The 13,571-nt window shown below is 35.0% G+C and overlaps 1 protein-coding gene across 3 annotated transcripts in view; it reads left to right on the top strand.

The window, feature by feature from the left end:
• The first annotated feature begins 716 nt into the window (after positions 1–716).
• LOC129280980 (eukaryotic translation initiation factor 3 subunit E-like) overlaps positions 717–13,571 on the top strand; it is a 38,115-nt gene continuing 25,260 nt past the window's right edge. For 2 of the 3 annotated variants that reach the window (XM_064112544.1, XM_054916974.2), the window contains exon 1: positions 745–857. In XM_064112544.1, the coding sequence (XP_063968614.1) occupies positions 768–857 (90 nt within the window). In that variant the 5' untranslated portion in view covers positions 745–767. Of the gene's footprint in view, positions 858–13,571 lie in introns of all 3 variants that reach the window. The other variant, XR_010296346.1, reaches the window with a different exon arrangement.

Consider the following 13,571-nt stretch of genomic DNA (forward strand, 5'->3'; position numbering starts at 1 on the left):
GCCGGCGCGCGGAAAGTAACTTTAAAAATTTCACCAGAAAATTGAAAACAAGTCACCATGCAGACTTTACGAATTAGACCAAATGGCATGTAGACGAAATGAATGTTAGACTATCTGGAAATTAGACCAAGTGGAAATTAGCCGAAGTGGAAATTAGACCAAGTGGAAATTAGCCGAAATGGAAATTAGACCAACTAAACATTAGACCAACTGCACATTAGACCAAATGAATAATGGACCAAGTGAGGATTAGACCAACTGGTATTAGACCAACTAGTATTAGACTAACCGACTATTAGACGAACTGGTATTAGACCAAATGCAATTAGACCAAGTGACAATAAAATACATTAGACCAAATGAAAATTAGACCAAGTGGCTATTAGACCAAGTGGTCATTAGACCAATTGGCTATTAGACCAAGTGGTCACTCATTAGACCAAAAGAGAATTGGACTAAGTGGGTTTAGCCCGAATGTTGTTAGCCCATCTGATGATTAGACCAAGTGATAATAGACCATCCGTCAGTAAAATCTCAGGTTGAAGCCGGGGCTGAAATCCTCTTTAAAAATTATATTTCCCTTTTTTATTCGTTCTTGTGAAGGTAAATATTTATGCCGTTTTCTTCCTTCTTTTTAATCGCACGCTATTAGTCGCCAGTAGCCAGCGCGCAGCTTGTATCGTCTATGTCCGGCGGAGCCGGAGATCTTTGATTGAACGCGCGGGCGCGGCGCTGCGCGCGCACATCCATTGAAGGAATCTGTCAAGATGGCGGAATTCGACCTGACTTCGAAAATCGGACAATATTTGGATAGACATCTTGTTTTTCCGTTGTTAGAGTTTTTGTCAGTACAAGAAGTGAGTATTATGTACAAAGATGGTGTCTCAAACTTATACGGATTGTATAATCGTTGTAATTATCATGAATTTCGTGCCATCTGGTCGCAACTGTGTGCCCCCATGTGGGATTCGACAGTCCGACGTGTTCACTTTTGCGTAGGCAATGGTAGGCCCTGGCTTAGCCTTAGGCTAGATGATATGATAAATCATGATCTCAATTTGAATAGTAACTGCCCAAGATTCAACATGACATGTTAAGCTATTCTGCATGATATTTTTAATCTAAAAAATCTTTTCACAAAATGAAAGAGATCCTTATGTATGACTGTGTATGTTTGTTGAGCATGCAGTGTTTTGAAATGGAGACGAGTCTAGAGAGTAGATAGAGATAAGGTGTCTGAAGTGAAGAGTGAAGACTGAAGGCAGTGAAGCCACACTGAAATGTGTCAGCACAAAACAGGCTAATTTAGGGGAAAATATGGCACATTTTTTCGGGGAAGTTTAGGCTACTAGTACTATAGGCCGGTCAAATTGAAATCCTAAAATTTTTATTTGAACGTCTTCACATTTTTATTTACAATGACATGAAAGAGAAAACAAAATCAAAGCAAACATACCAACTCCCAGTTCCAAAGGTTTCCAAAAAGTGAAGATATTAAGTGTCAAACTATGGCCTTTGTGAGACCAGAAAGGGACAGAGATAACCGATTCAGCCCCCTAACTTCCCCGAAGCTAGTTGTCACGTAAAATGGTCGATGAATAGCTAGTTTCGAACGACCTCCTTAAATTAATATTCAATTTTAAATTTGCCGCTGCAGCCCGGCTCGTAGTCTGTGGTAGCTTGTGCACGAGACGTTATTTACGAAAAATGCATTCTAAAAAGTAAAACTCTCGGCAAAATCGTGATATAGGCCCCGCTCGAGAAAAACTTGTAATCGATTATACTACCTCAATATCTAGGTTGCTAACTTCAGCTCACTATATATACTCGTGATATAGGCCCCGCTGCTGTGTTGAATGGCTTAGAATGTCCGTTTGCGGGGCCTGTTTCACGAGTATAGTACTATAACCGTTATATAGGCCCCGCACTACGGCACTTCAGACACTCCAACACAGTAGCGGGGCCTATATCACGAGTATATATTAAGCTTGCATCCTAAGATAGTCGCGAAACTGGCCCCGTCCAATGCGCTTTTCCCAGCATTCGCACGTGTGTGGGGCTCGGATGACGACTATAGTAGTATACTCGTTATCGAGGCCCCTTACACTGTTATATAATGGAAAATAACGTGGTCGTGGGGCTTGTTTCCCCGGCCGGTGAGAATTATCATGGGCGGCGCTGTAGGGGGAGCCTCCAATTTATTTTCCAAATATACAAGGAAAGAATATCATGAGCGGCGCTGTAAGGGGCGGGGGGCTCCTTATTTTCCAAATAAACAATTAAGGAGAGAATGATTTAATACTTCTTCAGAAATTTATTTGTGGATTTATTTGTATTTATTCATTAATCATTTGATTTATTTGTTTTCATTTTTTTTTTCTTTTGTGATGTAGAGAGTCAGAGGTATCATTCGTTTTTAATTATTTTTATGTGTAAAATTTCATTTATTTATTTCTCAATCTATTAATTAATGTATTTATATTTATTCATTAATCATTTAAGTCATTTGTTTTCTTTCTTTTTTTTGTTATAGAGAGAGTCAGAGTTATTCGTTTTTAATTCTTTTTATTTGTGGAAGCTCATTTAATTTATTTATCAATCTATTTTAATTGATTAATTAATGTATTTATATTGATTAATAAATCTATTTATAGTTATTCATTAATCATTTAATTTATTTGTTTTCAGTTTTTTTTCTTTTGTGACTGGTAGAGAGTCAGAGTATCATTCGTTTTTAATTATTTTCATGTGTGAAATTTCGTTTATTTATTTATCAATCTATTATTTTGATTGATTAATATGTATTTATATTGATAAATAAATGTTGATATTGATAAATATATTGATTAATAAATGTAAAAATGTATAAATGTATTACCCAACAAGGCAACGACAATATTATCATCTCCCATTAACAAGAACTTTATTTGCAAAGAATTCATTTGTCTTTTCCGGGCCCGCCTACTGGAACTCTCTGCCTCAAGATTTTAAAGAATCCCCTAATATAAATATTTTTAAACGCAAACTGAAAAAAATGTTAATTTTGCAATACTCGTTGCAAGCAGATCATGCTGAATAACTGATTTATTTATACTCGGTTTTTGTGTCTATCGTGTATTATATGCGCTCGTATACACTCGTATATACATGTATATTATTTGTTATTACTTTTTTCTTCTTAAAATTGCAACTAGCCAAAGTACCTGCTCCTGTTGCCCGATTTCTTTCTATGTTATGTACACTGCATTTCTCTGTCCCTCCCCTCTTCTCCCCCTCACATTCCCCCTCTCTCCCTAATGCTATAAAACAAAATATTTCTCACATCAGTTTTTTTTCTCGTAAAATGCACCAAAATTGTTTGTATTTATTTTTAAAGTTCTATATATCATTACGACCCAGTGTTTTTTTTTGTAATGAAACTAAGTTTATTTAGGGGCTTGCCTTTTGTACAAGCTTTGCTTTTTTTTGGCAAGACCCTCCGTTTTTACTTTAAAATACAATTGTCATATTAGGTAATTTTATTCATTGAATTGTGCTCCTTAAATCTAAGATTATGTTATATATATTTTATTACGTCTTGCAGTATTTTCCACCTTGTTTTGTTATATTTATCATGCTTATGTTGTGAAACGGAAATCAATAAATCAAATCAAATCAATATTTATATTGATAAATAAATGTATTTATATTGATAAATAAATGTATTTATATTTATTCATTAATCATTTAATTCATTTGTTTTCAGTTTTTTTCTTTTGTGATATAGAGAGTCAGATCGAGTTATCATTCGTTTTTGTCTCACCTGCATAGCAGAGTGAGACTATAGGCGCCGCTTTTCCGACGGCGACGGCGGCGGCGGCGGCGACGGCGGCGGCGGCGTCAACACCAAATCTTAACCTGAGGTTAAGTTTTTGAAATGACAGCATAACTTAGAAAGTATATGGACCTAGTTCATGAAACTTGGCCATAAGGTTAATCAAGTATTACTGAACATCCTGCCTGAGTTTCATGTCACATGACCAAGGTCAAAGGTCATTTAGGGTCAATGAACTTAGACCATGTTGGGGGAATCAACATCAAAATCTTAACCTAAGGTTAAGTTTTTGAAATGTCATCATAACTTAGAAAATATATAGACCTAGTTCATGAAACTTATACATAAGGTTAATCAAGTATCAATGAACATCCTGCTTGAGTTTCACATCACATGACCAAGGTCAAAGGTCATTTAGGGTCAATGAACTTTGGCCGAATTGGGGGTATCTGTTGAATTACCATCATAACTTTGAAAGTTTATGGATCTGATTCATGAAACTTGGACATAATAGTAATCAAGTATTACTGAACATCCTGTGCAAGTTTCAGGTCACATGATCAAGGTCAAATGTCATTTAGGGTCAATGAACTTTGGCCAAATTGGGGTATTTGTTGAATTACAGCCATAAATTTGAAAGTGTGTTGGTCTAGTTCATAAAACTTGGACATAATAGTAATCAAGTATCACTGAACATCCTGTGCAAGTTTCAGGTCACATGATCAAGGTCAAAGGTCATGTTAAGGTCAAAGAACTTTGGCCACGTTGGGGGTATTTGTTGAATTGCCATCATATCTCTATAAGTGTATTGGTCTAGTTCATAAAACGTGGAAATAAGAGTAACCAAGTATCACTGAACATCTTGTGCGAGTTATAGTAGTTTTCAAAATCAGCACTGCTGCTATATTGAATCGTGTGATGCAGGTGAGACGGCCAGAGGCATTCCACTTGTTAATTTTTTTTATGTGTGGAAGTTCATTATTGTTCCCCTTGTTTTGGGGAGAATAAATTGGAGCCCCCCCAGCATTTCATTTTAATTATATTTTTTGCGGGACCCGGGAGGGGGGTGCATTGGCGGCGGAAGCCAAAAAATTTAGGGGGGGGGTCCACCTGAAATTTTGTGATGGACACATGCACAGGTAAAAAATAATTTGACAAGCAAAAAAAAAAAAAAAGGTTATCAACCTCAATTTTAGGGGGACCGTCCCCACCGCAAATAAAAGGGGGCCTGTCCCCCCGTTCCCCCCCCCCCGCTTCCGCCGCCTATGGGGAGGTGTCATCAATAATCAAATTACATAGTTCTTGTACATGATTTTTCCCCAATATTTCACTTGACGTAAAGCTGCGATTGAATCCATTTTGTATCATATATCTATTTATAATCACCTGGATGTAAGTAGTCAATATCTTTTTAAAATCAGCTTTCTTCTCTTATTCAATATTGAATCACTCATCTGGCTTCCTGTGTATATTTTGTTGTGTTTTTCATTCCTTTCATAAATGCCTCCCCCCGCCTCCCCACTTTTCATCCATTTAAGTTCGAAAAAGAAAACGAATAGGTATAATCGGGGAAGATTTATTAATTTTCTTTTGGTCAATTTCATTATTGCTTGAGGGATATCTACACTTGATAATATTAATCTATAATACTGAGACTTATCCTCCCCGGCAATTGGGGATATGCCTATCATTATGTATATTATTCATTTTGCGTATAAAAGTAGGCCCTACTTTCAAAGTACTTTTTTATCTTAATAACCTTTTGTTTTTAAAAAGCTATATATACCGTTCATTGATATGCCAGTATTTCTTCAGCTAACATATTTTCTCTTCCTGCATTCATTTTAAAACCTAAAGGGATGGTCCGTGTTGAAAGTATTTATAGCTTAATAAATAGAGTAAAATTCACTGAGCATAATGCCGAAAATTTCATTAAAAAAATATTGATTGATTGTCATTTCATTAATTCACCATCCAAATATTGCATTTTTTCTTCGCCTATATGGTATTCATTTACTTACTAATTCATACACCCTTGCCCCCCCCCCCCCCCTCCCCCGATTTCTCGTTTTTATTAAAAGATTTAATAATTTCGGAAAATGTGTCTCAATGTGTTCTTATAATTTATTTTTATGCACGAATTATTCTACTATTTCCCTTTCTGTTATATTTCATTTCAGGAGTTTAATGTGTCCCCCAGATCCGAGATTTCGTAGCGGGGGGGGGGGGGGGGGAGCTCAAATTTGAGAAGACAGTTGGTGGTCTGTCTGGTTGAATGCGTCAGGAAAAAATATACACACAGGCACTGACGGGTCCAGTATTTTTAAAGGGGCGGGGATACAGGCTGGTCGGACACATTGCCATTCATGAAATCCATAGTCGGCCAGTCAAAGAGGAAGAGGTAAAAGTTTTTTTGGGGGTATGTTTTTAAGCACTGCTGACATGTAGGAGTGAGAGAGAGGGGGGGGGGGCATCTTGTTCAACACTTTACTTCATCTGTAAATATCATTATTTTACATTGATTTACATGTAGTTTAATTACCACTAGGCACTCACATAGTATCCTGTTGCTAGGCGACATCCAACAGGCGCTGTTTTTCATGAAGTTGCATCGTACATATTACTTAGTTGACAGTGAGGTCACGAATCGTGGCATGTTCTGAGATTGTTTTTTATATATAAAAACACAAATTTAGAATGAGAAATCAGATAAAGCACAAAAGTATTTCTAATTTCATTTTTCTGTTTTTTTTATATACAAATGCCAAATCACAACACGTTTTTCTCGTTGTGATATCGTTTTTGTGTTTTCAAAAACCAAACTAAGGGGGCTGATTTCCGTTTTCGCTTCTACATGATTGGAACAGAAAAACAAATTATCCATTAGTACCTTGATTGTGCAGGTTACAGGGCAAGTGAAAGTGACATTCACAATTGATCTTAGCAAGACATTCATAACATAAATGAGTAGAGTACCATTTCATATAATAAACACTAATTCACTAATTAAAGTATGAGAATGGCAATATTTGATCGGAGAATATCGAACTTCTCAACCGAAATGCGTGACAATAAAAATATACATTTTCATCGAACCTTTAAGTTAAGAATATTTTTTCTATGTTTCTGCTTTAATTATCATCAACTTTGCGTCAGGGTAAACTGCCTCCTTGAAGGGTAGGCGGCGTAGGCCTATTGTGTCGATTGATAGACAGCATCTTTTCCCAAAACAGTGCAAACATAAACTAATAAATGAATATAATTATGAATAAACCAGGAAATGAATAAGTAAGTGAAACAATACGAAGGAGAACTTGAAATAGTAATGCATTAGGCCATCTCTCTTTCTTTCTCTCTTTCTAACATTTCACGTATTGGCTTCAATGAGGTAACAATTATATTTTATTATATATAATAATATATGGTACACAGAGAGATCAAATCCATAAGCAAAAAAGAGAAATTAACGATAATGGTTGCAATGGTCTAACATCAACTAAAACAAAAAGTATGATACAAACAAATATATCAATTGTTTAATTTAAAGGACAAGTCCGCCCCAACAAAAAAATTTATTTGAATAAAAAGAGGAAAATCGAACGATCATAACGCTAAAAATGTCATCAAAGTCAGATAAAATAAGAAAGTTATAACATTTTGAAGTTTAGTTTAATTTGAAATAATAGTTATATATGCACATCCAGGTCGGTATGCAAATGAGGAAACTGATGACGCCATCCACTCACTATTTCTTTAGTATTGTATTATATAAAATATATTTTCCAATTTTCTTCTCATTGTCAAGTGAAACAATTCCTCCCTGAACATATGGTTCATTCACGTTGGCCCTTATTGTAAAATCTGTGAAAAATGAAATATTGTATAATTCAAACAATAAAAAAAAGAAATAGCGAGGCCGGAACTGTATCATTTGCATGCAAATGAGTTGTGCATATATTTATCACTTTTTTGTGAAAAATAAGCGAAACTTTAGAATATCACAACTTTCTTATTTTACATCGGATTTCGATGAAATTTCCAGCGTTATGCTAGTTTAATATTTCTCTATTTATTCAAATCAACATTTTTTCTGGGGTGAACTTGACATTTAAATGAATGAAATGTATGACCCTGTATCAACATAAGACCTCAGATAACAAAAATATGAAAATATAATAAATGAATAAATAGATAATAAATAAATAAATGAACCTCCACACGTAAAAAGAAATAAAAACGAATGATATCTCTGACGCTCTATATCACACACAAAAATGAAAACAAATAAATTAAATGATTAATAAATGAATATTAATACATATAAATAAAAAATCAAAATAGATTGATAAATAAATTAAATGAACTTCCACACATTAAAAGAATGAAAAACTAATGATACCTAGCTCTAATTCCCTATATCACAAAAGAAAAAAAACCCTGAAAACAAATGAATTAAATGATCAATAAATAATTATAAATACATTAATTAATCAATTAAAATAGATTAATAAATAAATTAAATGAGCTTCCACAAATAAAAAGAATTAAAAACGAATAACTCTGACTCTCTCTATAACAAAAGAAAAAAAAAGAAAACAAATGAATTAAATGATCAATGAATAATTATAAATACATTAATTAATCAATTAAAATAGATTAATAAATAAATTAAATGAGCTTCCACAAATAAAAAGAATTAAAAACGAATAACTCTGACTCTCTCTATAACAAAAGAAAACAAATGAATTAAATGATCAATGAATAATTATAAATACATTAATTAATCAATTAAAATAGATTAATAAATAAATTAAATGAGCTTCCACAAATAAAAAGAATTAAAAACGAATAACTCTGACTCTCTCTATAACAAAAAAAAGAAAGAAAACAAATGACTTAAATGATTAATGAATAAATATAAATACATTAATTAATAGATTGAGAAATAAATAAATGAAATTTTACACATAAAAATAATTAAAAACGAATGATACCTCTGACTCTCTAGTACATCACAAAAGAAAAAAAAACTGAAAACAAATAAATCAAATGATTAATGAATAAATACAAATAAATCCACAAATAAATTTCTGAAGAAGTATTAAAATCATTCTCTCCTTAATTGTTTATTTGGAAAATAAGGAGCCCCCCCCCCCCGCCCCTTACAGCGCCGCTCATGATATTCTTTCCTTGTTTATTTGGAAAATAAATTGGAGGCTCCCCCTACACCGCCCATGATAATTCTCACCGGCCGGGGAAACAAGCCCCACGACCACGTTATTTTCCATTGTATAACAGTGTAAGGGGCCTCGATAACGAGTATACTACTATAGTCGTCATCCGGGCCCCACACACGTGCGAATGCTGGGAAAAGCGCATAGGACGGGGCCAGTTTCGCGACTATCTTAGGATGCAAGCTTAATATATACTCGTGATATAGGCCCCGCTACTGTGTTGGAGTGTCTGAAGTGCCGTAGTGCGGGGCCTATATAACGGTTATAGTACTATACTCGTGAAACAGGCCCCGCAAACGGACATTCTAAGCCATTCAACACAGCAGCGGGGCCTATATCACGAGTATATATAGTGAGCTGAAGTTAGCAACCTAGATATTGAGGTATGATCGATTACAATTTTTTTCTCGAGCGGGGCCTATATCACGAGTATGCCACTTTGCCAAACTCTCCCCATAAATAGAAATTTACGATTTACTTTAAAAATAAACGATGATTCATATTTCATACCTATAAAATGATGATCATTTGACATATCCGACTTCTAGATCATGTTTTTGGTGGAAGTTATTTCCATCTTTTCTTCTCCGTCAGAACTCCGAACGTAGCCACGGACATGCCACGGCCAGCGCACCCGGTACTGATGCACTGCATATACGGTACTAGACGACCGGCCTTAGCCACAGTCATGACATGCCGTTGCCAATTTTAGGATATTATTTTTAGTAATTATAAATATTTTTTTCCCCCTTTTTTAAACGTAACAACCATTAAAAATAAATGAATCTAGTTTACTTTTATTTTTTACATAATATTTATAATACTGATTAGCCTCATTACACCTCATTTTTATTTCATCAGCAACATGTCCTGAAACTTGCTTCCAATTCCCACTGTACAATTTTTGTTAGTACTCACCTAGAGCTAGTAAAACTTAAAAACTTGGCACGTGCCGGTAACTTCTTCCAATCCAGGTCCTTGGCCATTGATTAAATGTATTATCACGTCGAAATTTTGAAAAAAAATGAAAAAATGAACTTCTTGAAACGAATCATGCAAATAATTAATGTTATGTATTCTGGAAAATGTACTGATCAAACTAATATAATAAATAGAACTTGTGATGAGTGCTCCTTTTACGGGAAAATTAAAAAAAACTGAACAAATTTGCGCTCTTCTGTCTAAGTTGCGGAGATCCATGATGAGAAATGCCAGACGAGTTGGGTCTTGTTTTCATCGTTAAAGTTTGAAAGTTCATTTATTAATGGGGGTGACTTGAACACATCGGTAAAAGTATCAGTAGAAACAAACATAATTTACCTCTATATCATAAACATTAATTTTACCTCTAAATCATAAACATCCATAACAATATAGCACTGTATCAAACATATCAATTATTTCAGTTTTATGCTTAGAATACTCTTTTATGTTTGAGTGGAATTTCCCCATTTACAAGTTCAAGTTACTCTGTGCCCTTTGGTTCACGGTCATGAAACCCGTTCTTATTTTCATTTCATTCATCAAATCAAATACGATACGGTGCAGTGCAACACGTGCAACAATGCCTGCTGTGGCGTATTGCAAAGATATCAATGTCTTTATGACATTAAAGGCATATTGTTTTGTTTATCATATCAAATGCAGCAGTTTTTGTCTCCACGAAGACATATATTTATTATTTTACTCCAACGAGGAAGCTGCCCAGGTGGAGTGGTGGAGCTGGTGCAAGTTCATAACAGAGGATACGCCCAGATTTGCATACCTCTAGGTAACTATTTACACCCCCCCCCCAAAAAAAAAAAAAAAAAATAGAAAATAAAATAAAAAAAATGAGTCAAGCAGAGTAAAAGCAACAGTGGAAAATCTTTGATAAAGGCAAGTAGAAAAAGTAATAAAAACAGGTCTAAACAAATAACAATTATATCTATTTTTTTTAGAGCTAAATTATAAAAATAACTTTTTAGTTTAAATAACAGTTTCATTGTATTATCAGCAATTTAATCCCAGATATTCCCCCCCCCCCTATCTCTCTCACGCTCTCTCATCCTCTCTGAATTTTATTTCTTCAAATAGAATGTTGAAGCCCATCGATCAAGCTTTGAATTTCTGCGTCAATCAGGGGAATTCCCTGGGTCTCTTGACAGGCTTGGGGTCGAACATGTGCCATTTGATCTCTCGCATGCGGTCTTTCCATTCAAGTTGTGGAAAATTCCATTCATAAATAATTTAGACTAATATCCAGTCTTTTATTTTTTTTCATTCGATTGATTTTCCTCACTTTACATGGCAGCGACTGTATTTCTCTTAATATTTTCAAAAAAAGGACTGTTTTTTAGACTAGACGTAAAAGTCAAGCGTCGCGCCACGCTACCGATTCATCAATATTCATGAGGAATCGTAACCACGTGATCGAAAAGATCGTCGGAAACGTGAATATTCAACAGCACTGGATGACGTCATTTTTAGTTTTTTGCTTGGGAATCCAAAACCCTGATAGGTATTGGCATGAAACCAACAGGAATAACACTAGAATACGATTTTCTAACGACCATATAATGTGCAGCTCAAAAAATGCACGGGATCATATTTTTTTTTAGTTTTTTCATCATTATTTCTGGATTGAGGGGGCGGGGCCTATGTACTTTTGACGTCAGAATCTCTATCAAAAGTTCTTTCGCTGAAGTTAGCCCACATTTTTCATAGACTTACCAGTTGCCAATCCCAAGCAATTTAATGATCAAAATGTGGAAAAACACGGTCACTTCCGCATTGGTCTCGCCGTGCGTTTAGAGAGAAAACTCGGGAGGAATTGGGTACAAAATCCACTGAAATCTTCGGCATCGGCCAGTTTTTAGATAACGAACGATAATAGTAGGGACAAGTATAGTATTTGTGAGTATGAGTGTTGTTTTTATCTTGAAGATGTTAAGATTTATATTTTTAAAAGATTTTTTATTGTATTTATCGTGTTTTCATTTTGCATCAACATTGGCAAAGATACTTTGACATTGGGACCATTTGCGAGCTGCGGCTTCCTCGCAGGCAGTGTCGCGGGTTCCAGGATGCTCGTTGTCCTCCCTACTACTAGAAAAATGTGATCTGAATTGATTATTAACTTGTGTTTGGCATGTATGGAAAGAGAAAATTCAGGGGCTTCTTTTGACAGTAAGGACAAGTTTATAGCCTAGGATTATTTGAAATTAAGATTTAGAGATAAATTGCAAACCCTTATTTGTGTGTGTGTTGAGATTGCCATTTCCCCATGCGTTTTCTATGGGAAAATGAAATTTCTGTTTTGCACAATTTTTTCACTTGGTCGCAATTTTTCATTGTGATCTGGTTTCCAAATCTTTATAAAAATCATACCATCAGAAAGAGCATAAAAAATCCTATTGGACTATTTATGGACAAGTTTTTGGCATTAATAATAAATTTATAACAGCTCTCGGAAGCCAAAAATTTGGATTTGTGTGTGTCCATTTCTTATTACTACACAGTCTATGGCAGAGAAATGCTGAAAATTGACCTAATTTCATTCTTCTTTTTTGCAGCCAATAATCAGATTTTTTTCAAAAATGTTAAATTTCTGTCAGTCTGAAGCCAGGTAATTTCTCTTCAAATTCACAAAGAAAATGTGATATTTTCTTGAAATAAGAAAAATAAGATTTTTCTCCAGACACCCTAGTAATAGAGAGCCATTTTTTGTCTCACCTGCATAGCAGAGTGAGACTATAGGCGCCGCTTTTCCGACGGCGACGGCGGCGGCGGCGGCGACGGCGGCGGCGGCGTCAACACCAAATCTTAACCTGAGGTTAAGTTTTTGAAATGACAGCATAACTTAGAAAGTATATGGACCTAGTTCATGAAACTTGGCCATAAGGTTAATCAAGTATTACTGAACATCCTGCCTGAGTTTCATGTCACATGACCAAGGTCAAAGGTCATTTAGGGTCAATGAACTAAGACCATGTTGGGGGAATCAACATCAAAATCTTAACCTAAGGTTAAGTTTTTGAAATGTCATCATAACTTAGAAAATATATGGACCTAGTTCATGAAACTTATACATAAGGTTAATCAAGTATCACTGAACATCCTGCTTGAGTTTCACATCACATGACCAAGGTCAAAGGTCATTTAGGGTCAATGAACTTTGGCCGAATTGGGGGTATCTGTTGAATTACCATCATAACTTTGAAAGTTTATGGATCTGATTCATGAAACTTGGACATAATAGTAATCAAGTATTACTGAACACCCTGTGCAAGTTTCAGGTCACATGATCAAGGTCAAAGGTCATTTAGGGTCAATGAACTTTGGCCAAATTGGGGTATTTGTTGAATTACAGCCATAAATTTGAAAGTGTGTTGGCCTAGTTCATAAAACTTGGACATAATAGTAATCAAGTATCACTGAACATCCTGTGCGAGTTTCAGGTCACATGATCAAGGTCAAAGGTCATGTAAGGTCAAAGAACTTTGGCCACGTTGGGGGTATTTGTTGAATTGCCATCATATCTC

The sequence above is a fragment of the Lytechinus pictus genome, chromosome 17 (genome assembly GCF_037042905.1).
Source record: "Lytechinus pictus isolate F3 Inbred chromosome 17, Lp3.0, whole genome shotgun sequence".
In the NCBI taxonomy this organism is placed as follows: Eukaryota; Metazoa; Echinodermata; class Echinoidea; order Temnopleuroida; family Toxopneustidae; genus Lytechinus; species Lytechinus pictus.